At 53.3% G+C, this 26,939-nt stretch overlaps 2 protein-coding genes across 3 annotated transcripts in view; one reads left to right on the forward strand and one right to left on the reverse strand.

Annotated features, from left to right (window-relative positions):
- JPH3 (junctophilin 3) overlaps nucleotides 1-4,277 on the forward strand; it is a 64,581-nt gene extending 60,304 nt beyond the window's left edge. Inside the window, exon 5 of the mRNA XM_012735730.3 lies at nucleotides 2,061-4,277. Coding sequence (XP_012591184.2) covers nucleotides 2,061-2,141 — 81 coding nt within the window. The 3' untranslated portion in view covers nucleotides 2,142-4,277. The remainder of the gene's footprint in view (nucleotides 1-2,060) is intronic.
- Nucleotides 583-26,939, reverse strand: part of KLHDC4 (kelch domain containing 4) — a 52,344-nt gene continuing 25,987 nt past the window's right edge. The window contains exons 7-12 of one of the 2 annotated variants that reach the window (XM_075995852.1): nucleotides 26,301-26,460; nucleotides 15,836-15,911; nucleotides 13,161-13,369; nucleotides 11,482-11,890; nucleotides 10,562-10,696; nucleotides 583-1,141 (exon numbers count right to left, since the gene is read on the reverse strand). In XM_075995852.1, the coding sequence (XP_075851967.1) occupies nucleotides 990-1,141; nucleotides 10,562-10,696; nucleotides 11,482-11,890; nucleotides 13,161-13,369; nucleotides 15,836-15,911; nucleotides 26,301-26,460 (1,141 nt within the window). In that variant the 3' untranslated portion in view covers nucleotides 583-989. Of the gene's footprint in view, nucleotides 1,142-10,013; nucleotides 10,277-10,561; nucleotides 10,697-11,481; nucleotides 11,891-13,160; nucleotides 13,370-15,835; nucleotides 15,912-26,300; nucleotides 26,461-26,939 lie in introns of those variants that run through there. The other variant, XM_012735733.3, reaches the window with a different exon arrangement.

Genomic DNA, 26,939 nt, shown 5'->3' on the forward strand with positions numbered 1-26,939 from the left:
CAAGTCGCAGTGAGCCTGTGCCTTTCACTGTGCTGGTCACCACGTTCAGTCCAAACGTGAAGCCGCTGGCCCAAGCTGGGTGTGGGGCGAGTGCCTGAGTGTTTGTCACTGTGTGGTCACCTGAGGAAGCCAGGGCAGGGTGGGACTGAGGCCACGCTAATGGCTCGTGCCCAAGGCCCTGTGTGAGCAGCACAGGGTCAGTCCTGGCAGAGAGCGGCGGGGCGGGGGCTCCAGCACTGCACAGGAGAGGGAGGTGGCACAGCCGGGGACCCTGGGCTCTGCAGGCCCCCAGGGAGAGGGCGTTGAGGGCTCAAGTATAGGACCTGTTTGAGAACACCCCGTGGAGCTGGGATTGGGCCCTGAACAACCCTTGGGGGTGTCACTCAGCTGGGACACAGCCTGGGAGGAGGACCTGCAGATGGGCGGATGGTCAGGCCCACGGCCCTGGTGGGTGTGTGCAGGCGCCCCAGCAGGGATTGCGACTGGTGGTGCCGCGTCCCCAGTGAGGACCTCTGGAAAGCCCCCTCCCTTCCAGTCGGTGGGATCCTCACTCCCAGGTGCTACTCTGCTGCTGACCTGACACCTGAATCCATTCATTCTGAGCGCCCCCTCTTTTTAGGTGACAGCTTTATTGAGGTATAATTCTTACACAAGCTACCTCGATGAAGCACACAGTTCAGTGGCCTTCAGTGTACTCAGTTGTGCAATTCTCTCCATTAACTCTAGAACAGTCCTATTACCCTGGGAGAGGCCTCATAGCCCTTAAGCAGCTACCAATCCACTCTCCGTGGATCTGTGGTTTCTGTACATTCCTACGAACAGAATCCCGCAACACGTGGCCTTCTGGGTCTGCCTTCATCTTCCCGAGGTCCGGCCACGCTGTAGCCTGTCAGAGCTTCGTTCCTTCCACGCCTGAGTGATCCATGTGTGGGCAGACCACATCTGTTTGTCTATCTGTGGTTGGACCTTGGGTTGTTTCCACTTCTCGGCTATCGTGAACATTGATGTGAGGGTGCACACGTGGCCAGGCGTGGAGCTGCTGGTCTGTGGTGACTCATGTAGCAATGCTGGTCAGACTGTTCTCCAGGCTCACTGAGGGACAAGCAGCCGGCTGGGAGCTCCAGGGAGTGAGATGATGCCACTGTGGTAGGAGAGGCAGTTTTAGGGTCCCCTCAGTGGCTTTTTACCATAAGTCTAAACAGGACTCGCTTAGTCTAGGAAAACCAGCCTCTACCCCCAGTCATGTCTGAAATTTGACCATTCAGGGGCCGCGTTTGGGAACTTACAGGAGTGCACTGACACCAGGCTGCAGCACTGGGATAGGGCAGGAAGAGGCGGGAGCACCAGGGCCAGGCAGATTGGGGGTCACGTCCGTCCTGCGTGTACTTTCCAGTCGGCTGTGGGAAGCGGACGTGTTGGGGAGGGGCCAGGACACGTCCGGCACCCAGAGGAACCATGCTGCCCCTCCTCCCGCCGAAGGGACAGGTGCTGGTGCCCTACCCAGCAAGCTCGGGCTCACAGGGCTCCATGCCCAAGCTGAGCCGCTGAAGCAGGGCCCTGGCGCCTGGGTTCCAGCCAGGCCGACACGGAAGGCACTCCCCCTTCAAGGCTGCTGCGGCAGCTCTCGGGGATGGTAGGTGGAGGCAGAGGCAGCTCACGGTTAGCACAGAGCTGTCCAGGGCAGGTGCTTTTTCGAGGGAGGCGTGTTTAAGGGCCACATCTGATGCCGGCCGTGGCAGCCACGTGGGCTCTCCCGGACTCCCCGTCACAACGGTCTGAAGTCTCAGTTCTGCAGCGCCGGGGCATCTGCTGCCTGGCAAAGCACAGCAGCGGGTGGGACGCTCAGGTAGCGGGGCCAGGGCTTTCTTCCCAGGGGCACCGGTGCCACGGTTTGTGGGGCCACAGCGCCTCCCAAGACCAGCAGCACCTTCAGCCTCATAAGCACGTGGGGCACCCGCCCTCCCCGGCTTCGGACCCCGAGGGGCGGACACGGAGAGCAGCGTGGGTGGGAGGTGGGGCCGAGGCTCCAGCTCACCGCTGTTCCTCTCCTCCCGTTCCAGGGCTCGGCACCCATCCTGGTCGTCATGGTGATCCTGCTGAACATCGGAGTCGCCATTTTGTTCATTAACTTTTTCATCTGATGAGATTGTCGCCACAGCAAAAACAACGGTGTACAAAGGGGGACGCAGAAGCAAAACCACCACAAGGGAAAGCTCGCAGCTCCGACCGCCCGACAACTTCCAGGTCTTTCCGCAGAAGAACATGATTGGGTATCACTCACAGTTTGCCTTTTTTTCTGGGTAATGTTTTTTGGATTTTAGCCAAAATTCTTCGCTTGTGTAACTCTCTGCTGTGTGGCATGGCAGAAGGAGGCCAGCACGCAGACCCTCCAGCCGACGTGGAAGGAGAAGGGATCCCGGCAGGAAGAGTGTTGCCATCATGGTCATCACCCTTCGCGCCTGGGGTGCGCGGGGAGGCGGCGCCAGAGGAAGGACCCTCGGCGGCGCGCCCAGTGGTGCCCGGCACGGGGGAGTGGCGTAGCTGGACGCGCACGCGGAAGGCCCTGCCTTGAGGGGGTGGGAAGGGGGCTGTCCCCCGAGGGCGATAGCCCGGGCCTTTCCGCCTGCGGTCTGTGCTGCGCCCGAGGGAGGGACGTGCCGCCTCCCGTCCCCCAGACACGGCACTGCCCCCGCCTCCCTGGAGACGCCGACTCCCCACACCACGTCTTAAGCAAAGTCCTCCTTCCTTCCGCCACCCACGGCCCACTCCTCAGGCCCCTCGGCCGCCCTCCCCCCAACAAGCCGGGGGCCGACTCTGATCCGACGGGGCACGTCTGAGCGCGGAAGTCGAGGGGCTGTGCCGTGGGTTGCGGGGGGCCCCCCTGCCATGGACGGTCGGCCTCGCACTTGGCGCGCAGGCTCTGTCCCGGCAGCGAGGGCCCGAGAAGGACGTCTCCTCGGGCTGTTACTGACCTCCAGGGGTTTTCACATCTTTGTACCGTGCCTGCCTCAACCTCCCCTAACAGATATGCATATTCCTTCCAGATGCCTCAGTGCTACTCCAGAGCGGGTCTGGGCCCGGGACCGGAATGTGTCTTGAGAATCTGTAGCATATCCGATACCTCCCCCCCAAAAATGTACAATGTAACTTGTTTCAGTCCAACAAGAACAGGTTCCTTATGTTTCTGCCTTCTTCACCAGGGTCGCTCTGTCGCCCACACAAAAGAACAAGGTTTGCAGGGTGTCCGAGCGCTCAAGGCCCCGGCTCCCCGTGTGCATGGACGTGTCGGGGGTCTCGGCACGCCCCTGCGCAGGACCCTGTGCTCGCGCCCGGGGGCGCTGCCCGTGGCTCCTCATCCCGTCCCGTGGACTCTGCCTTGCTTTGCTTATGTTCAGCTGTTCCTCTGCTGCCTTTCGAGCAGATTTCTTTACTACACTGCACTGGATTGCTATATTTTTAACCAGAAATAAACTAAAGATTAGAGCATGTTCCAGTTAAATTCAGTTCTGCTGTTTTCCGTTACACGTTCACCCCCAGTCCGGCCTGGGGGGGCGGTGGAGAGGAGGGAGGATCGGGGGGGCCACACAGGACATCTCTGAATGTTGCTTTCTAAGGGATATGACATCTTTTTGTACATCTTACTTTTCCGTTCCTCTTTTTTAATATCGAGTGGTTGCTGCAGACCTGACGTGAACCAAATAAAGATTCCTGCTCTTTGCAGCTCTGAGAATCTTCCGTGCTGGGATATGTGTGTTGTAATTCTCTTTGCAACTCCTTTAAAGCTCACAGAGACCTCTCCTGTACATCCCGTAACTGCATGACACAGACTGGTCACGTGCTCACACGCAAACTCCATGAGACAGGCACAAAAGCAACAGCACAGAAACGCAAATCACTGGTGGTTCCATACCTGGGGGGCACCTGTCTGCTGCCACTAACACAACCCTGCACCCCAAACTGACCCCACTCCCACAAGGACAAGGCCATTTCCCCATATTCTCAGTGAATCCAAGCGGATTCGGTCAAGACGAAAGCACACTGCGTCTGAGAGACTCCAGACAGCAAACCTTTAACTGGTTTCCAAACTGTGATTAAGGGAAGGCCTCCTTAGGGGACCCTGCAGGCCGGCGACGCTGGTCACCTTGCCTTCCCTGACGGGCGCCAGTCAGTCCTCCCAGCCACGCAGTCCTGGTGGACACGTCACGTTGACTGGATGAGACAACAGGTGGGTCGGGGAGTGGGGGGTGGCGGGAGCGCTGGCTCCCAGTGTGCAGAGCGTGCGGCGAGTGTGAACACCCAGAGCAGCCTCACAAGAACCACTTCCTGCCCTGGCAGCTGCTGCCACGCTTCAGACGTGGACAGTGAAGCAGGGAGCAAGCAAGTAGCCCCAGTCACCACCCAGGCTCAGCCATCCCCTCTTGCAAACCAACACTCACACCTGTCAGGTGTACCTCTCTGTGCCTGCAGTTAACCTGTGTCATTTATCAAATTTGAGGATCTTTGCACATTGGATTTACGTGTGCTTTTGGAATTTCAGACACCTGAAAATTTCTCCTTATCCATTCTTTTTTTTCTTTTCTTTCTTTCTTTTTTTTTTTTTTTTTTGAGACAGAGTCTCACTTGTTGCCCAGGCTAGAGTGAGTGCCGTGGCGTCAGCCTGGCTCACAGCAACCTCAAACTCCTGGGCTCAAGCAATCCTCCTGCCTCAGCCTCCCGAGTAGCTGGGACTACAGGCATGCGCCACCATGCCCGGCTCATTTTTTCTATATATATTAGTTGGCCAATTAATTTCTTTCTATTTATAGTAGAGACGGGGTCTTGCTCTTGCTCAGGCTGGTTTCGAACTCCTGACCTTGAGCAATCCGCCCGCCTCGGCCTCCCAGAGAGCTAGGATTACAGGCGTGAGCCACCGTGCCCGGCCTCTTTTTTTTTTTTTTTTTTTAAGACAGAGTCTCACTCTGTTGCCAGGACTAGAGTGCTGTGGCATCAGCCTAGCCCACAGCAACCTCAAACTCCTGGGCTCAAGCGATCCTCCTGCCTCAGCCTCCCGAGTAGCTGGGACTACAGGCATGCGCCACCATGCCCGGCTCATTTTTCATATATATTTTTAGTTGGCCAATTGATTTCTTTCTATTTTTAGTAGAGACGGGGTCTCGCTTTTGTTCAGGCTGGTGTCGAACTCCTGAGCTCAAACGATCCTCCCGCCTCGGCCTCCCAGAGTGCTAGGATTACAGGCGTGAGCCACCGAGCCCGGCCTGCTTATCCATTCTTTAGGATTCTAATCAGTATGCAGGATTCACAAAGCTACAGACCAGGCAAGCCAGTGTGCAACTATAAACCAAAACCACCAACACGATGATGACGGAACACCCCCTGCAGCTGCAGAAACGTTGCCCGAGTCCTTCCAGGGCGGGAGGAGAGGCACCAGGGCCAGGGCTTGCTTTCCCAGTTGGCCCGGCCATGCCGCACAACCACAGGCTCTTCCCCGTACAGGCGCGAGCAAAGACACATGAAACACGTGACAGAACAGTGGGCCCTTCCCCACGCACTCTAAACCCAAGATTCCTGCGCGACACGAGGCCACGGGCTTCCGCAGGCCCCTGGGCCTGGCTCTCGCTGTGCTGTGCCCTTTCACCTCCCCGCAGGCCCTGCTCAGCGAGCCACGCGGCCACCCCACTTAACTATTAAAGGTCGCCACAGAGCGCCCAAGGCCGCGCACACCTAAAGTGGGGGTAGTGGGAAAAGTGAAACGTAAGTTTTCCACGCTTTCATCCTCTCAGCAGGATCCCCGCTTGGGCCACACTCTCTGGGTGTCAGCTCTCCTGCGTGCGCACTTCAGTGCACCACGGCCGACACCTCTGACCTCTCCCCAAAATTCTTCCTGCGACGGCTGCATATTCCATTTTCAGATGTGGCTGAGATACTGCTCACACTCCGTGGTAAGGCCAATCTCCTCCCGCTAGACAGCCCAGCTCCTTCACCTCTCCCCGAGTCTCACCTTCCCATTCCTCCTGGCCTTTGGTCTCAGAAACTTCACAAAATGTGCCGAGCAGTCTTTCAGATGTCTGTTTCCACGCTGAATGTGCCACGTGACTGTTTTTCTGTTCGATCAGCAGGCAGCGTGGGCACAGCAGGCCGGACAGACGTCACCACGGAGGCATTTTCATGTGGCCTCTGAGGGCAGGGTCAGACTCAGCTAAAGCTCCAGCGTCACCCCGTGTCTGGTTAGCTTTGCGCTCTCACCAGGCCAGCCACAGCTCAGGGGACAGGGCACCAAGACAGAAGACAATCTGTCCCCAAAGTGCCAAGAAGTATCCCTAACCCAGCCCTAAAAAGCAGCAAGAGAAGTGCAGTTGCCCTTGTTTCACTCCCATGCCAGGATGTGAGGCATGGAATGTACCAGATGCAGAAGGCGGGGGCCACGGCGCTCGGAGGGGTGGCACCCCCAGACAGCTGGGCCACCCAGGCGCCAGGTCAGCCGGGGCGAGGCTTGTGCTTGGAGCAGGCGAGGCCCCCATGGGAGGGCAGCCGTCTTCGGAAGGTGGCTGAATGTTCTCCAAAGCACTAGTCTGCATGTTGAGCACTGGTTTTGGAGTTTGCTTCTTTGAGAAGCCCAAAGGCCAAGTGCCCAAGATCCAACGAGCAGTCAGGTTCTGTTCCAGCGAGTTCTGAGCCTCAGAGACGTGGGCAGCCCCTCGGGTAACAGGCCAGAGTGTGGCATGAGCTCGCTCTGCGACGCTGGGGTGCCAGGGGCTGGCAGGCAGGCGGTGGCAGTGACCCCTGCCCCCACCTCATTCACGCGCCTGCCCCCATCCCCTCCCTGGTTCGAATACGTCCTTCCTGTGTGCCAGGCCACCTGCCCAAGCCACACTGCACACCAGTCCTCACATGTGTGCCCGTCACCCGCTGTCCTGCCCACTGTCTGCACCACTGAGGACGTGGGTCTCCAGTTATGCTGCCCCCAACCCCCAGGCCAGCCGCGAGAACTCCGTCTCCCTAAGGCCAGGGCAGCCCTCCCACCCTGGCTTCCCGCGGGGCTGTGCGCGCAGCAAACTTCTCCACTGGGGTCAATCTTGGCCACCAACAGCTCTCATGCAGTCCAAGGGGCTCCTCCCCTTCCAAGGCTGCTCCCCGGACAGACAACCCGTCCTCAGCAAGTGACACTCCCAGACCACCCTGAGCCTGCACGAAGGCAGACGCTGGCCAGCAAGGAGGGCCGGCTACCCAGGTGGTTTCCCAGACGCTGGCGTCAGGCTGAAGGAAGATGATGGGGGTCAGGTGGGGGGCCGGCCCTGCCTGCACCGCTAGCCCGGGAACCTGCCCTCCACTGTCTTCACGTGGGCCCTGGGTGAGACCCGCCCTCCTGCACACGGCCACAACCAGAGCAGCTGTGGCCAGCACCCCAGCCTGGCAACACGCTGGCGGTTTCCACGTGACCAGACACATCAGCTGCCTGGCTCTGCGGGACACTGAGCTAACCTGACGAGTCCGCCTGTACGCGGCTCCCCTGCACCGCCCGCCATTTCTGCAGAAGCACCGCCCCAGAGCCGCAGGAAGTGGAAACCAACACAGCCCTCGTCGCTCCGGCGAGCAAGGCGAGAAACCACTGACCTGGCGTAGGTGCCTTTTTGTGAATCCCAACCTGGGATGGTCTTGGCCCTCGTCTCCTTCTGCCGGCTGTTTCTCCGGCTGTGTGTGCACTGTTGGCGCACACGGCTCATCCTGCGTGCTGACGAAAAGGGAACATCAACCATGATCTGGTTTTTCTTATCAATGAAGCGGCTGAAAAAGTCACCTTGGGCCGGGCGCGGTGGCTCACGCCTGTAATCCGCATTGGCTTTCTGGGCACTGGGTGCGTCCTCTCGGCAAACGGCAAACAGCACCCCGACCAGGGGCCGAGCTCTCAGGGCAGAGCAGAGCTGCTCCTGGGGACAGCACTGTCCCGGGCCGTGTCTCTGCCTCTCCCTGCCGCTGTGTCTCAGTGAGCCCGCACCGGTGTTTTAATCATGCCACTCACAGAGATAGCTCCTTGCAGGAGACTGTCCATCGAATCCTCATTGGTTCCGACCAGCCCTTTCATACGAGCCAGACCCTCAGCAGTCACCCGAGCACCCGGCAGGACACTCCACACCAGGGGTCCTCAAACTTTTCAAACGAGGCCAGTTCACTGTCCCTCAGACTGTTGGAGGGCCGTTGGAGAGTGCGGCGCACATTCCACACATGTGCGCTGTGGGCCCGGGACGAGTCGGCTGCTAAGCAGGACAGGCACACCCGACGGGTCGCATGTGGCCCTCGGGCCACAGTTTGAGGACCCCTGCTCCACACCGACATGCACAGGACATCTCCTCCTCAGGGATTCTGTCACTTCTCTTTCAACTTGGCTGATTCAAACCCCACCTGGTCACAGGTTCCTCTGAAAGAAAAATGGCCTCTGATGACAGACCCCTGCACTGCAGCCACCAGCTCTCCCAGGCACTGTCCCCAAACACAGCGGGAGGAACACTGCTGGCCACACAACCCGCTCTGTGCTCCAGACACAGGAGGGAGCAGGCAGGGCCGGGGCGGGCCTTGGCCAGGCTGCCCGTCCTGGGGCCTCCGTGTGATGCCTAAGGCTGCGGCTGCCTTCACTGCCTCCTCAGCCCTGTCCAAGGACCTTGCGACCAGCTCCAGCCAGAACATCAGAAAAGGACCCTGACTGCCCAGCATGCGAGAGAAAACGCACAAATGTGACGTTCAAACCAGAGTGCGATGCCCTCTCACCGACACAAGGCACACGCCACCTGCGCTGATCAGATGGCTGTTCCACCTCTGGAAACCACGGGTGGCATGGCAGGCTTGCCCGGGGGCTTGCTCCCTGCGGGCACCGCCAGCGCCATGTTGAGGGTGCTGCCTGCACCTCAGGAGGGTGAGCTGCAGCAGAGGTTGCTCCAGAGCCCTCCTGCTTCCAAGCCAACCTGAGAGAAGCCTAAAGGGCATGGTGACAGAGCTGGCACTGCCTGCCAAGGCCTCCTGCGCTGCTGCTACACCCAGGGGTGCTCGGCCCGTGCCCACTGCTCAGGGTGCCCGAAATGATCCCCAGGGTGGCTGGGGTTTTCTAGGGGCTGGCCCCAGGGGCTGCAGGACCGAGGAGGGGCCTCTTGCCCATCCCCACCAAGTCTGCCGCGGCCCAAGGCCTGCCGGCCAGGAGCAAGGATGCCCGTGCCTCTGGTGACACCCAGGATAAGAATGTCATGACGGTGACTGTGCCAGCCGGTTACAGAAAACTAAAAATCCTATGTTCCCATTGTTCAAGGTATTTCAGATAAACGGGGCAAAAACCGCCCAGGTTTGAATCCAAAGCCCAACTGTCGGCCGCAGTTATGCAAATGAGACCTGGTCTCCTGCTACTGACCTGGCGCAGGCAGTGGGCAGCACGCTGGCACAGCACACACTGCCACAGAGACGACCCGCCGCTCCACAGCCAGACGGCCCTGGCTGGGGACGCCGTGTGGGGACGGCAAGAGTCCTCGCCCTTTAGTCTCCTCCTGTCATCTGCAAACTCGAACCCTAAGCCAAAGGGTAAGGGGCGAGGACGGCTCCGCCGCCCCCCACAAAGGCCAGTGCCCTGAGCAGCCGGGCTGCTCTCGCACGCCCAGGCCCTCCCGCCGGGACACCTACCGCCCGGGGCCGGCCAGCGGGCGCTCTGCTCAGAGCTGGCTAGGGACGCGTGAGCTGACTGTGGCGCTCTGACAATGTTTAGATGCAAAGGGCCGATCTTCCGTTTGATGGTGTGTGGCCAACCAGAACCTTCTTCTTGTTTCATGGGAGGAAAACCCCTCAAGGCACGACATATCCCAGCGTTACTGGAATAGAAACTCCCGTCCTGAGGGTTTCTCGGGACCGAGGTTTTGCCCCTGCTTGGGGTGCTCTCCCTCAAGCCCTGCCCTGGGACAGGGACCCCAAGAAGGGCAGACCAAGGCCTCGCCAGAGCACGGGGTACCTTGTGCTGCACAGAGGACACCTTTGCTGTGGGCTCCTTTCAAGTCCCATTTTATTTTAAACAGCACAAAGAGACGTGGAGGGAATTCAGCGATGCCGCACTGGCCGTGACTTCCGGCCCAGCACCGCATCTAAGCAGAACTGTCAAAGAAAGTCCTCGCCATGGCCTGGGCCGCCCTCAGCACCTGCTTCTCCTTCGCGTTGGGCCCCACGCTGTCCCGGGCGTGCTTCACCCAGTGCGGCTCGGTCCTGGGCAGGTAGTCGGCAAACCGCTCTCCGGGCGCCACAGCCGGGGGCTCTTTCCCACGGGAGGAGGGAGGAGGAGAGAGAAACACATCAGCGGAGGAGGCGCCTGGGCAGGCAGTTAGGGACAACGCTGGATGTCATCAGAAAAACCACATCAACGCGTGCCCAGACACGCTGCAGACACCAGGTCTCCTCACACCTCGATAAAGTCAAATTATGATAAAAACCTAACAAAAACGTAATCTTTCATTACCGATACAAGCGTGGCCCCGGGCAGGGAACGTCCCAGCCTCCAGCCCCCACACAGCAGGCTGCCCCGCCGAGAGCCTGGCCTCACCTCCGTCCTCCGAGCTGCCATCCTCTGCGCTGTCCTCCTCCTCTTCCTCTTCCTCCTCCTCCTCACCACCCTCCGCACCCTCAGCCTGGTCGCTGTCCTCATCCGAGTCCGTCTCCTCCAGCCACTCCTGCGTTTCTTCAAAAGCAGAACACACACGCTCACACCAGGGCGACCACACAAGGGCAGCCACCGCTCCCTGGAGGACTGTTTCCTCACTCGAGAACTGTGGGGGGGTGTCTACCTCTCCTGCCCCGAACACCCTCAGACCAGCAAGGAGAACAGACCATTTCCTGGATTTGAGAGCACAGACCCTGAAGTGGGCAAACAGAAATCACACCCCTCTCCCCGCCAGCGAGGGGCGGCCCACTGGGGCCCACGTGGCAACCCAGGATCACTGTTCCCATAAAACAGCAAACATCCTGCAGCAGTGGTCTGACACCTTTCCCCAAATACATGGCTTTTGCTTTTAGTCTCAGATCCTTGGAAACCTCAGTAGTGACTTGAGTCCAGCAGCAGTCTTGGGGGAAACGGGACCACAGAGTCAAGGAGCAAAGACAGAGACGGCCCAGAGAGCACGCGGGAGCCAGGGCTGGGACTCAGCGGCCTGCGGACGGCGGGCTGCCCACGGTCAGAGGAGGACACTCTGGACAGAGGGGAGGGGGCCGTGCCAGTGTCCCGGCCACCACACACAACAGCTCCCGTCAGCACCCGGAATGGGATGGCCATGCCCGGGGGCCTCCCTCTCCATAGGCGGGTCCCACCCCGTGTCGACCTGGCCACGGAGGCGGGTGCACAACCCACGCCAAGGTGCGTCAGCTGCAGGTGACTGTGGGCAATGTGGGAGACTCGTAGATGACCCGAAACACAACAGATCGGGACTCGCGCTCCCTTCAGAGGGGTGTGCACCCCGTCCGGCTCACCTGGGTCCATCTCCACCAAAGCCTTCCACTCCTCCATCTTGTGGAGGTCGAGGCAGTACAAGTCGCTGAGGGTGACCTGGCGGTCACCTGCTTCGAACATGCCCCCGTAGACGTAGAGCACCCCGTGCTTCATGGCCAGCATGGCGTTGGAGCGTGGACTCGGCTCGACCGCGGGGCTGCCGGCTTCCTCAGGACTGTCTTCATCCTCGGGCTGGGGCGGTCCCGCCGCGTTCGGGGCGCAGACCATCTGCTTGATGGTGACCACCGTCCCGTCCTCTGCTACCACCTCCGTGACCACCTCCAGGGGTGCCGGGGTGCTGGCTCCCCCACACGCCTGCTCCTGCTCGCCGGCTCCTTCAGGCCCCGCCCTCTTGCCCCGCCGGCGCCGTCTCTTCTCCGTCTTGGGTCCCTGTTAGCAGAAGAGGGGCAGAGGGCAGTGAGCTGCAGAGGAGCAGGGGGCGGCCCTGCCACGTCCACAAGGCCAGGTTATGTGAGGGCAGGGCCGGCGTGGGGTGTGTGACAGGGAAGGTGGGCCAGGCGCCCCAGGGGCAGCACACCAGATAGGCAGGGACACGGCTGTCTCCCACCAGCCTCAGCGTTCACTGCGGGGCTGGAAGCAACACACCCCCGGTCTCCCCCACCGGGACGTGGAGGAGGCCCACCAGACTCCCAGAAGCACCGCGCCGGCCCCGTCAGCTTGAGCTCGCCTGGAAAGCCCCACACGCCCAGGGGGTGCCGCTCACGGAGGGGCTGGAGCAGCCAGGACGGCTCCTGCCACCCTTTGCCAGCGACAAGGACGACACACCACGTCCACAGTCCAAGATGGCACATAATGAACCCCGAGCCCGGAGTGGAGCCTTCAGCAGCACACACTTGGGGAGCAGCTCTCTGGTCAGGCTGCCTGCTGTGGGACTGCGCCTGGCTGCCTCGCAGGCTAAGTCCGGGCCCTTCTGTTGCCATCCTACAGAATGCTGCCATCCCACGCAATGACATTTGCCACGTTTTCAAATTTCCCGACCACCTCCAGAACCCCCCAAATTCAGACTCAACTTCTAGACTTCCAAGACCTACTTCTTTCTGAGACTGTGCTTCATTTTGAACCAAAAAGGAGAGCTCTCCGGGGTCCTCAGTAGTTTCTGAGAGTAGAAAGGAGTTCTGGGACCATCTGCTGGGCTCCGGGCTCTCTGAGAAGCCACGGGGAGAACCTGGCACAGTCATTTGCCTGGAACCAGTCGTTCCAACAGTAAAAAACTACAAAGGGCCGTGATTCCAGAAACAAACCTTCATGTGTAAGTGATTTTCCCTAAAGGGGCCAAGACGCTTCGATGGAAGCTCAGTGTCTGTACCAAACGTGCTGTGGGGCCTTCTGGGTCTGGCTGGTGGGTCACGTAGACCCCAAAGCTGATGGGAGTTCCACTCCTGGGACTGTCACCCACTGCCCTGCCTGTCCCCAGCCAGTAGCTGGGCTCACACAGCACAAGGAAGAAGGCGGTGGGAAGCAGGGACAAGCGCGAATCCCACAGACACGAGGGCTGGGGAGGTCGCGAGCATCTCACCTCCGCCAGTGACTGACCCAGGTCAGGCTTCAGCACCAAAACCAAGGGCTCCCCGGACGCCAGGGCACACGCAGAGACTGGACACCCTCCCAAGCATGTGCAGGCCCCTCAGAGTCACTCTACCTTCAGCTGTCCCGCAAACCAGCGGTTCCTGGCAGCATCGTAGAAGTACAGGTCGTTGAAGAAGTCACCCTCCAGGCGCTCCTCCTCTTCCTCGTCACAGACACCCCCGAAGAGCAGCGTCTGGTGATTTGGTGCCATGGCCACCGAAAAGCCAGACCTTGGAGTGGGCTTGACTCCCGCGGGGTTGATTCGAGACCACTCCCACCTGCCTGTCAAGGGAGAGGCCCTGAGAGCTGGCCAGGGACAGCGGAGGCCCCCCAGACCCCCCTGGCGACAAAAGGAATGAAAAAACACAAGACAGGCCAGGTGTGGTGGCTCACGCCTGTAATCCTAGCAACACTCTGGAAGGCCAAGGTAGGTGGATCACTCAAGGTCAGGAGTTTGAGACCAGCCTGAGCAAGAACAAGACCCCATCTCTACTATAAATAGAAAAATTAATTGGCCAACTAAAAATATATAGAAAAAATTAGCCGGGCATGGTGGTGCATGCCTGTAGTCCCAGCTACTCGGGAGGCTGAGGCAGGAAGATCGCTTGAGCCCAGGAGTCTGAGGTTGCTGTGAGCTAGGCTGACGCCACGGCACTCATTCTAGCCTGGGCAACAGAGACTGTCTCCAAAAAACAAAGAAAAAACACAAGACTGAAAGCAGGTAAAAGACACTACGAGCACTTCCTCCTGCTCCATGGGCAGAAAATCCAAACCAACGCTGCTACACACCCCCAAGTCTAATCCTTCTTGAGATTCAGTCTGTGTTAAGATAACGTTTTCCACGTACCCTCCACACACCTCTGCCCACAGGGCAATCCCAAACTACAGCTAAAGGCAGGGATGAGACAGAAGCGGTACACTACCCGCGGCCACCTGTGTGGCTGCCCGCGGGGATGGAACGTCAGCGCACATGCACAAAGGGCACGGCCCGCCCCCCGGCTGTGCGGACACATGAGTGTGCGCCAGCCCACGACACGCGTCATCTCACTGGGGGTCAAGGAGTCATGCGCACGGGCCTGGGCCACACTTGCAGGTGCGCGCCTGCCGCTGTGTGAGCCGGGGCTCCCGCTCAGGGCAGGTCTGCCCTCCTCAGCCCTGCACATGCGTGTGCAGAGGCCACCTGAGAAGCACACAGGCACACAACACTTCTGGGTGTGAGCCTGAAGCACTGTGAGCAAGAAAGAGGTAGAGACACTCTGCACAGCCACCTCCTCCCCTGGAAGGTCAAGGACTTGGCACAGGCCACGCAGCAGACCTGGCATCGGGGCCCTCAGTTTCCACACGGCACCGCGGACACCAAGGCCACGACAAACCACCCAGGATCCCACGTCCTCTTATCTTTTCCTTGCTCTTGAGCAAGAACAAATAAAATTCTTTAAACAGTCAAGAAATGACAGAAGGGGCCGGGCGCGGTGGCTCACGCCTGTAATCCTAGCTCTCTGGGAGGCCGAGGCGGGCGGATCGCTCGAGATCGGGAGTTCGAAACCAGCCTGAGCAAGAGTGAGACCCCGTCTCTACTATAAATAGAAAGAAACTAATTGGCCAACTAATATATATAGAAAAAATTAGCCGGGCATGGTGGCTCATGCCTGTAGTCCCAGCTACTTGGGAGGCTGAGGCAGGAGGATCGCTTGAGCCCAGGAGTTTGAGGTTGCTGTGAGCCAGGCTGACGCCACGGCACTCACTCTAGCCTAGGCAACAAAGCAAGACTCTGTCTCAAAAAAAAAAAAAAAAAAAAAAAAAGAAATGACAGAAGAGTAGCACCCGGTCTCTCATCCCTACACACACGTGTGGCTTCTGCGACTTCCGGGGGTCTTTAAAGCAACCACTGCAGAGAAATGCCACCTACAGTTCCTTCCCGGGATTATGGAACGTGTCACAGGCTGTGCATGCATGGAAGGTGGTGAGGGTGGCCGACCCATCCTGGGCCAGCAGGGCCACGCTGAGCTCCCCCATAAGTAAGTCCACATCATCCTTTTACAAAGCCCCAAAGAAATAACCATCGGTACCCTATTTTTCAATAAGAAAACTCTGAGTCTTACGTCCAAGCTTAGCTGAAGACTTTTAGCCATCTAGGCACCCTGGGAATCCTCTGAATTCAGTAAATGAAACCACACTGGTGCAAGGCCGTTTTGGAGGCTGTCCCCATTCTTAGGAAGAATTTCCGAAATTCTTCTGTTAAGCAAGCACTGGTCCCTGCCTCGGCGCCCCCCCCCCCACAGCGAACCCTTGTCACCCACAGTGCCGAGTGCACCTGGTGACTCAGGTAGGCTCAAGACCTCCAACCGTTTCCCACAGAAAGCTGAAGAGACCCAACCCGTGGGGGACCAGCACACTCCGAGGGGGGCTGCCTCTGGGGCGTGTCTCAGCGGGCAAGGACGCACCCCACCGCACTCACAGCTTTCCACAACGGGAAGGCCAGCGCTGCCGCGTGTCTGAACACCCACTGCCCGCCCACCGTGTCTGCAGACGGGACGCTCAGGATGCGCAGAGCGTCAGCGGCTCAGCACAGCCTTGTCTGGGAGCGGCCGTGCCAGGGCGAGGCAGACTGGCCCTCAGCTGCGGGGCCACCTCCAGCCCCACGTCCACGGGAGACAGCGAGGGCTTCGCTTCTGCCCGTGCGCCAGAAAGGGCTCGCCCTCCCAAGGCAAGCAGACAGCTGCGCGTCCCGGGTCACAGCGCCAGTACCTTCTCTCCCCTCGTCAGGCTTCAGGAGAAACATGTCAGAGTGCGGCGTGCCTTTGTCCACGTCCTTCTTGACTCTCTGCGTAAAGGAAAAGGAGTCATGTGAGAACCACCTGGGCACCTACCCGAGCTGGCCACAGCGCCCGCAGACGGGAGGGAGGAGAGGCTCTCCCCGCAGGCCAGCCTCACGGGGAGCCTGAGGTCGACAAGGTGCCGAAGCGCCTTCAATGCGTTCCGATGTCACCTGCACATACGACTGCTCACCTAAGAACAGATCCATTTTTAAAATCCACCATTCCGATGGCCGCGATCCTGCTAAGAATACTCCAGAGCTGTGGTCCCCGTCCCCAGGACCAGTACTGGTTGCCGGCCTGTTAGAGACCAGGCCACAGTGCTCCGCCACTGCCCCCCGACCCGTGGAAAAACTGCCTTCCATGGAACTTGGGGCGGTGGGGCCCACAGCAAGAGGTGAGGGGCGAGTGGGCCAGGTTTCATCTGTACCTACAGCTGCCCCCATCACTCGCATCACCACCCGAGCTCTGCCTCCCCCAGCCTTGTCCAAGCAAAAACTGTCTTCCATGAAACTGGTCCCTGGTGCCAAAAAGGCTGGGGACCGCTGCTCTAGGGCTCTCGTACTGGAGCTTCCTGTGGCTCCCACAGCGCCCTGGTCCACACGGAAGGGCGCTACTGGAGACGCCACCGGACTCCGGCTCACGTTACGGAGCCACGCTTCACGTTCAGTCCCTTCGTGTCCTCATTCCCTCCACTCTTCAAATGCTGCAACTCAGGCTTCTGCGCAGGAATCAAATTAACGTTCTGTGCAGCAGCCGGACAGACACTGCCCACTTAGAGACTTCCCTGGGCTTTGAAAACAAAGACGTCCACACCCCTTAACCCTTTGTTTTCTGCTTCAAGTGAATCTCACCACCCGCCAGGCCAGACGCCAGCACCCCATGTCCTCACGCCACACGGCGCACCGAGGGACCAAAGGCACCCTGGAGGCTCCTCAGCACAGCGCCCGTACTGGGCGCAGGGCTTCCAGTCCACATTCAGTTTCTTCTTTGTATTTGTGCTTCAAATTCTCTATTTTTAATGCAATTTATCTTAGAAGTCTGCACACACAGAAGCACCAAGCAGGCGGCCGGGCATGGTGGCTCACGCCTGTAATCCTAGCACTCCCAGAGGCCGAAGCAGGTGGATCGTTATGAGCTCAAGAGTTCGAGACCAGCCTGAGCAAGAATGAGACTCCGTCTCCACTAAAAAATAAAAAGAAATCAGTTGGACAACTAAAAAATATATGGGAAAAATTAGCTGGGCATTGTGGCACATGCCTGTAGTCCTAGCTACTTGGGAGGCTGAGGCAGGAGGATCGCTTGAGCCCAGGAGTTGGAGGTTGCTGTGAGCTAGGCTGACACCACAGCACTCTGGCCCGGTCAACAGAGTTAGACTCTGTCTCAAAAAAAGAAGAGAAAAGAGAAGAGAGAGGAGAGAGGAGAGAGAAGAGAAAAGAAAAGAAACTGCAGTCCCTGTGACTTCCCTGCTGCAAGGGTGCCCGCCTCAGCCTACCCTACGTGCTGGTGCACCAGCAGCCTCCTCTTGCTCTCCAGTCTCTAAGCACCACCCTCTGACATCCCCTGACCAGTACCTACTGCCCTTCCAGCCCCCATCCCGTGCTGTCCACGCGCGGCACCTCCTTCTTGGCACTCCCTGCCCAGCCCCAGGCTCCCCCCGTCGGCGCAGACTCGAGCTCCAGCCACAGCGGGCTCGCTGGTGCCTCTGTATGTACTCTGCACATTTCCACCCACCCCTTTGCTCATAAACCTCCCCCCCCTTCTTTGAAGACTCTCCCAAAACATCTCCTTCCTAACGATCCTTTGAGTCTCAGCTCAAGTTTTGCCCTGCTCTAGGGGGACGGCACTTGTAGTGTGGACCGCACTCAGAGACCAACAATTGCTCGTGGACTCTCTGAGAGCACACAGCGGTCCCTCAGCTGCACTCCTAGCTGGGAGAGAGGTGACTCACAGCTTTACAAAGGCCACCAGTCCCACAGCTTTCGTAGGGGCGCTCAGGAACCCATCACTGAGATGATGCCGAAACCAGACATCTCGAATGCGACTTGAGGTGCACCAAATAAGTATTCAGCTTCCCTGTGTTTTCACAGATGAAACAGTAACACAAAAATGAGGATCACTTTCCTACAGATGCAAGAAAATGAGCCCCCAGGGTGGAAAGGACCACAGGGGAGAAGGGGCCGGGAGCTCACGCTCCCCTATGATGCACAGAACACCTCCCAGAAGACACGGGTGCAGGGAGCCAGCACCGCGCATGATCACATGACGCAGGGCACAGCTACTTAGCAAGAACTTGTAATTACCGGCGGCTTAGGTGAGCTCGAGGGCCCATCTGTCTGTCTTTAGCGAGCCCGGCTCACACCCAGCCCAGGTACCGACGCCAGCCTTTCTCCAGTGTCCAGGAAGACTCATCTCCTGAGACACCGGAACACAGGGAGGTCTGATTCCCATGAACACAGCACAGCAAAGGCACGAAGTACTGAACGGTATCAGGACTGGAAAGAAACACAATGTCTGCAAATGGCATGATGATCTAGACAGAAAACCCAAAAGCATCACAAAAGCATCACACAGATGAGTCACCAGAATAATTAACCCTCAGCAATGCCTACACAAAAATAAACACACAGGAAGCCTCTGAATTTCAACATCCAACATCCTGCAATAGGTAGAAACACAATTCTGAATTCACAAAAAAAGAATAAGATATGTAGGAAAATCCCAAATATTTGGAAATTAAACAACACACTCCTAAGTAACCCACAGTTCAAAGAAGAAACTACAAAGGAAATTAGAAAATATTTTGAATTCATTGACAAAATTTGTAAAATGAAGTTTTAACAGTTTTTAGAGGAAAATTTATAACTTTTAATACCTACATTCAAAAAAGATCTAAAATTGGCTTGACTGAGAAGTCAATAGAGCAGAGCAAACCTTTCAAAAGAGTGGAAGGAGGTAACAGCACAAACCCACAAACTGAGGAGAGAGAAAAGCAACTGGAAAAATGAACTCAACTGAAAGCTACATGAAATTAACAAATCCCTCAGCTAGATTAATCAAGAAAAAAGAGAGACGACAAAAATTACCAACATCAGGAAGGCAGGGGCACCAGAACAGGATCTACACACATAAAACATTAAGAGAATGTTATAAACAACTTCACACCAACAAATTAGACAATAAAGATAAAATGGAGCCGGGCAGGGCAGCTCACACCTGTGATCCCAGCACTCTGGGAGGCCAAGGCAGGAGGATTGCCTGAGGCCAGGAGTTCAAGACCAGCCTGGGCAACATAGCAAGACTCCATCTCCACAAAAAAATTAAAAACTAGCCAGGCACCACGCAGGTGCACACCTGCAGTCCCAGCTACTCGGGAGGCTGAACAAGGACAGCTCGGGCCCAGGAGTTTGAGGTTGCCGTGTGCTACCATCGCACCACTGCACTCTAGCTCGGACAACAGAGTGAGACGAAGAGAAGACAAGAGAAGACAAGAGAAGACAAGAGAAGACAAGAGAAGACAAGACAAGACAAGAGAAGACAAGAGAAGACAAGACAAGACAAGACAAGAGAAGACAAGACAAGACAAGACAAGACAAGACAAGAGAAGACAAGACAAGACAAGAGAAGACAAGAAGAGAAGAGAAGAGAAGAGAAGAGAAGAGAAGAGAAGAGAAGAGAAGAGAAGAGAAGAGAAGAGAAGAGAAAAGAAAAAGATAGACAAACTCCTTGAAAAATATGACTTATCAAAACTAACATGAGATGAAACAAAATATTGTTAGCCTTATCTATCAAACAAATAGATTCATTATCAAAACCCCTCCATTAAGAACACCGCAAGCCCAGGGGATTTCACTGGTAAATTCGACCACACACTTATGAACTAAATACAAAATCAGTCTGACACAAAAATCTTTCATAAAAGAGAAGAGGGAGCAGATCCAACTCACACTACGAGGCAACAGAATGTAAGTCCAGGACCTGTCAAAAACATTACACCAAGAAATTACAAAGCAGATTTCCTCATGAACATACACACAACGTCCTTAACAGAACATTAGCAAATCAAATTCAGCAACACATAAGAATGACAACACACTATGACCCAGTAGAGTTTCTCCCATAAATACAAGGTTAGCGTTAACATTAAAAATTAATCAAGGCAATTCACAATATAAACTGAATAAAGGAGAAAAACTGTATGATATGATCATTTCAATAAATGCAGATAATGGATTTAACAAAATTTTGCAACCATTCATGATACACATTCTCAGAAGACAAGAATAGAACTTAGAAAAGGGCATCTCTGAAGAAATCGCAGCTGGTGCTGTACTAAGCAGTGGGTACCAGATGCCTCCCTCCTTAGAGCACCAGGAAGCTCGTTCTGCACACATCCCCACCCTGTGCTGGGGCCCTAGCTGTTGCAATAAAGCACAGGGCCCAGCCTAGAATCTTATTCCCTGCAAAACTAAGTTTTGTATATGAAAAGAGAAACCAAGACATTCTCAGATAAACAAAGACTGAGGGAATTCACCAAGACAAGACCAGCCCTTCAAGAAGTACTCAAAACAGTGTTACCCACGCATCAGCACAATAAACACTCATGAATGTAAATCTACTCAAAGCTAAAGATCAAAGCCCAGATACCACAATGGCTCAAGAGAGAAAACAAAGCAACAAAGTTCAACCCAACATAATGAACAGAAATCTGCCCCACCTATCAGTTATCACAATAAATGTGAATGGTTTGAATTCCCCACTCAAGAGACATAGGCTGGCCGAATGGACAAAAAAACACAAGCCAAGTATCTGCTACCTTCAGGAAACACATCTAACCTGCAAGGATGCATACAGACTAAAGGTATAAAAGGGTGGAGAACAATATTTCAAGCCAAAGAAGAAGCCAAAAGAAAGCTGGTGTGGCGGTGCTAATTACAGATAACTTAGTTTTTAAATCAACAAAAGTAATAAAAGACAAAGAAGGTCACTATATAATGGTGAAGGGTACAGTTCAACAAGAAGACATAACAATTCTAAATATATATGCACTCAACCTTGGTGCACCCAGATTCACAAATCAAACTCTACTGGATCTAAACAAATGGATAAACACCACCACCATAATAGTTGGAGACCTTAACACACCCCACTAACAGCACAGGACAGATCCTCCAAACAGAAAATCAACAAAGAAATAATGGACTTAAACAGAACTCTAGAATAAATGGACCTGACTGACATTTACAGGACATTCTACCCCAAAACCACTGAATTAATACGTTCTTCTCATCAGCTCATGGGTCATTCTCTAAGATTGATCATTTCCTAGGACACAAAGCACATCTCAAACAATTTTAAAAAATAGAAATTATACCATGTATCTTTGCAGACCACAATGGTATAAATGTAGAAATGAATCCTAACAAGAGTTCTCATTTCCACACAAAGTCATGGAAACTAAACAACCTTTTGCTGAATGATCACTTCATAAATAAGGAAATCAAGATGGAAATCAATTACAAATGTTTTAGATCACAAAAAAAAAAAAAGATGGAAATCAAAAGATTCTTTGAACTAAATGACAAAGGTGACACAAGTTACCAAAACCTGTGGGACACAGCTAAAGCAGTCCTGAGAGGAAAGTTTATCTCCATAAATGCCTACCTATATCAAAAGTCAAAAAGATCAGAAATAGACAACCTAATGCATTGTCTCAAAGAGCTGGAAAAAGAAGAACAGACTAACCCGAAACCCAGCAGAAGAAGTGAAATCATTAAGGTCAAATTAGAACTAAATGAAATTGACAACAGGGAAACTATACGGAAGATTAATAAAACAAAAAGTTGGTTCTTTGGAAAAATAAACAAAATTGACACACCATTGGCTAGAGTAATGAAAAGCAGAAAAGAAAAATCTCTAATAAGCTCCATCAGAAACAATAAAGGAGAAATTACAACTGATGCCACGGAGATACAAGATATAATTTGTGAATACTACAAAAACCTCTATGCACACAAACTGGAAAATGTGGAGGAAATGGACAATTTCTTAGAGACACAAAGCCTCCCTAGGCTCAACCAGGAAGAAATAGAATTCCTGAACAGACCAATATCAAGTACTGAAATTGAAACAGCAATAAAAAAACATTTCTAATATGGATTTTGCTGGCAACGTGAAAAAGAAAACAAAAGGAACTAAGCATAACCCAGAAGATGAAGATTCAGAAGGTAGAGATGATGAAATTGATAACTTAGATGATGATGAAGTTTCTTTGGGAAGTATGAACGATGAATTTGCTGAAATTGATGAAGACGGAGGAACATTCATGGATGTGTTAGATGATGAAAGTGAAGACATTGCAGAACTTGATGAAGACTGTTCCAAAGTCAATACTAAGCAAAGCAAGAGAAAAGGTGCAATGGTTTTGACTTTGCAGGCTCATTTCAAAGATCAAGAAAAAAAAAAAGAAAAGAAACTTAAATGACTCTAGCCTATTCAATAAATGGTGCTGGGAAAACTGGATAGCCACATGTGGAAGACTGAAACAAGACCCACACCTTTCACCTCTCACAAAAATCAACTCACGCTGGGTAACAGACTTGAACCTTAGGTGTGAAACTATTAGAATTCTAGAGGAAAATATCGGAAATACTCTTCTAGACATTGGCCAAGGCAAAGAATTTATGAAGACGACCCCAAAGGCAATCACAACAGCAACAAAAATAAACAAATGGGACCTGATCAAATTAAAAAGCTTCCGCACAGCCAAAGAAACTGTCAAGAGAGCAAACAGACAACCCACAGAATGGGAGAAAATTTTTGCAAGCTACACATCTGATAAAGGGCTGATAACTAGAATCTATTTAGAACTCAGGAAAATCAGTAAGAAAAAATCAAACAACCCTATCAAAAAATGGGCAAAGGATATGAACAGAAACTTCTCAAAAGAGGACAGAATAATGGCCAACAAACATATGAAAAAATGTTCAATATCTCTAATCATCAGGGAAATGCAAATCAAAACCACAATGAGATATCACTTAACTCCAGTGAGAATGGCCTTTATTAAAAAGTCCCCAAACAACAAATGCTGGCGTGGATGCAGAGAGAGAGGAACACTCCTACACTGCTGGTGGGACTGCAAACTAGTTCAACCTCTGTGGAAAGTAATATGGAGATACCTCAAAGCGATACAAGTAGATCTACCATTTGATCCGGCAATTCCAGTACTGGGCATCTACCCAAAAGATCAAAAGTCACTTTATGAAAAAGACACCTGCACTCAAATGTTTATAGCAGCACAATTCACAATCGCAAAGCTGTGGAAACAACCCAAGTGCGCATCAATTCATGAGTGGATTAATAAAATGTGGTATATGGATACCATGGAGTACTATTCAGCTTTAAGAAACAATGGTGATACAGCACCTCTTGTATATTCCTGGATAGAGCTGGAACCCATTCTACTAAGTATCTCAAGAATGGAAAAACAAGCACCACATGTACTCACCAGCAAACTGGTATTAACGGATCAACACCTAAGTGGACATATAGGAGTAACATTTATCGGGTGTCGGGAGGGTGGGTGGGGGGGGACGAGGGGATAGGTATATACAACCAAAACGAGTAGGAAGTGCAACATTTGGGGGATGGACACACTTGAAGCTCTTACTCGAGGGGGGAGGAGGGCATGGGCAATATATGTAACCTTAACACTTGTACCCCCATAATACGCTAAAATAAAAATAAATTAATTAAAAAAAATAGCCAGCAAGCATTTTGTTAGGGTATTGAATCTGTAGTCCAGTTTAAGGAGTATTGCCATCTTAACAAAATCAAGTCTTCTGATCTGTAAACGAGATATTATTCCATTTATTTAGGTCTTTCATTTCTTTCAGCAATGTTTTTTAGTTTTCAGCATACAAGTCTTGCACTTCTTTTGTTAAATTTATTCCTATCTTATTCTTTTGATGCTATTGTGAATGGAATGTATTTGCTTTTGTAATTGTTCAGAATTTTATTTCCACTAAAAAAAAAAGAAAAGAAAATGAGAGACCAATATCACTGATGAACATAGATGCAGAAGTCCTCGATAAAAAAAAATAAATAAATAAAAATAAAGCACAGGGACAGAGCACAGCCCAGAGACAGACTCACGTTTCCAGCCACAAGACTGCCAACCACGGGCCGCATGGCATCCAATGGGATAAGAAGAGTTTTGTCAACAGACAGTGCTGTTGACAAACACGTATCTATGTGGGAGACACACACAAACCTCAATACCCACCTCATGCTGCACATGAAAGCCATTCAAGGTAGATCCTAGAACTAAATGTAAAAGCTACAACTGTGTTTGCTTTTAGAGAAAAATATAAGCAGATCTTTGTTACGGAAGATAAACGAGGTCTTCTTAGGTCATGGAGAGCAATAATCATAAAAGATAAACATAATAAATTAGACTCTGTTAAAGTCTAAACTTAAAGCTTCTAGTCATCAACAAACACTTAAGCAAGCAAGCAGGCAAGCCACGGCCGGAATGTGTGAGCAACTCCTGCGACTCAGGAACGAAGCTACAGCCCATCAAAACAGGAAAGGACATGAGCACACACTTCAGGGAAGATGTATTAGTTCAAACGACCAATACACTCCAGAAAAGCCTTCAACATCTGCAGTCATCAGAGAAATGTGGAGTAAAACCACAACGAGAGACTGCACATCCACCGGAATGACTCGTGACAAAGACCAAAAGACCAGCACTATCGGGCGTTGGCAAGAACGTGGACGACCATCAGGACGCTAACGTGTTCAGTGCAAGTACCTTTGGTGCAATCGCGTTGGGAAGAGGTCTGACCATTTCTGTGAAGCTGGAGCCTCTCTGGGACCCAGCAGCTCGGACTCAGATGGCTCACTGACCCGAGAGGTCAAAGCGTGTAGGCACACGACACCACCCAGAAGTGCCCCCTGCAGCTTTACCGACGCCTACGAGAGACTGCGAACAGCCAGGGTGCCCATCAGCAAAGCAGAGAGACACAAACCATGGTGCAGGCACGTGTCGGATGCCACTCTGCACTGAGAACAAGCTGGAAAGAGCAACGTGGACGGCGCACTCAGGAGCACACACTGTATGGCTGCATCCATGACAGGCAAAGCTAGCGCGGGGGAGAAAGCTGAACAGTCCTCACCTCTGGGGGACGAGGCTGGGTGGGGCTGGACCACGGTTCAGGTCGCACGGCGAGTGCGCCTGTCACAGCCAGCGAGCACACATGTAAAGCGTGTGCTCCTCAGTGTGGCTGAATTTCACACTGAAACTAAGTGCTGACCTCCACCTGACGGGCACATTCACGTGTTTGGGGGCACGGCGTCTATACTTTCTTAGACATCAGACATCAAGAGACATTGGATGGACCGACAGGGCTACAGACAGCTGGACAGACAGATGAAACGAGCGTAGTACAATCTCCACAGTAGGAGCTAGGTGGGGTATATAAATGTTCACTGTAAAATTCTTTCAAGTTAGCTATATGCTTGACATTTTTCAAAATACAAAGGATTTTTAAAAGCCCAACGAGACCATTTCATACTGCTCAGATTCACAAAATGTGAAGACAGGTAAAGCGTGATGAGCAGTGCAGTGACAGGACCCTCGCCTGTGCGTGTGCACACATGTTCCCGCCAGCACCGCCTGCAGACTGCAAGAGCAAGTGGCCTGTTCACTGTAGAAAGGGGAGTGAGTCGTGGCATGTTCCACAGTGGAACACTGGACAGTAGACTTAGTATCTACGGCTTAAGAAGACAGACCCTCAAAATACAGAATCATTCACACATGGTGCTGTGGGGGAGCGTGGATGAGATATGGCCTTTAAAAATCTTAATAGGCTGGGTGAGGTGGCTCACGCCTGTAATTCTAGCACTCTGGGAGACTGAGGCGGGTGGATTGCTCAAGGTCAGGAGTTCGAGACCAGCCTGAGCAAGAGCGAGACACCATCTCTACTATAAAGAAATTAATTACCCAACTAAAAAAGATATATATATAAAAAATTAGCAGGGGATGGTGGCACATGCCTGTAGTCCCAGCTACTCGGGAGGCTGAGGCAGGAGGATCGCTTGGGCCCAGGAATTTGAGGTTGCTGTGACCTAGGCTGACACCACGGCACTCTAGCCCAGGCAACAGAGTGAGACTGTCTCAAAATACATAAATAAATAAATAAAATTAAAAAAATAAAATAAAAATCTTAATATGTTCACAAAGGAGCAGATCAGCACTACCTCTATTTCTAATTTAATAAAAAGAATGTTTTATATTAAACCCATGTGTAATCTTATTTGGAAGTTTTCATCACTGATAGAACTGAACAGCAGCAGACAGAAGTCACCGTTCCCCACACGCCACACCTCACCTGTTTCGAGTAGCCCCCGTAGATGACTATGCTGCCCTGTGGCGTGACGGACATCTGGCAGCCTGAGCGGGGGCTGGGCCCTGTCCCCGACGGGCACAGCTTGCTCCAGGTGAATGTGTCCAGGTTAAAGGCGTACACATCGTTGTAATAAACGTAGTCCCTGGGGAGAATAAAGCACACATCATCACAGTCAGTAACGTTGGGAAACGGCAGTGACGTCAGAAAGTGAACCTGATTTAAATTACAGGTAAATCCCCTACCATTTACTAAGTCATCTGTTTAACTGAAGTTTAAATTCATACGAAAGGACCACAAGCACGTGTGAGTTCCTATTTGAAAACTAGAAATAATGTCAGCCCACAGAAGTATAATTTAATATAATTCTATTTCCTCAGTCAACAGCATCACAATCTCACAAATAATTACATTAGGTTACTATTATATGTTTTATACACATACATATATACAAAATACACGTGCTGTGCGTTTTAACACCAGCAATGGATTACAGACCTAACTGAGCAGTCACAATGGCAGAGCAGAGACACCCACAGTGAGGACCTGGCAAGACGCTGTGTGTGTGTGTGTGGGGGGGGGGGGCAGGGCGTTCCCAGGACACGAAAGACACCAGAAGCAGAT

Source organism: Microcebus murinus, chromosome 20 (genome assembly GCF_040939455.1).
Source record: "Microcebus murinus isolate Inina chromosome 20, M.murinus_Inina_mat1.0, whole genome shotgun sequence".
Classification (NCBI taxonomy): domain Eukaryota; kingdom Metazoa; phylum Chordata; class Mammalia; order Primates; family Cheirogaleidae; genus Microcebus; species Microcebus murinus.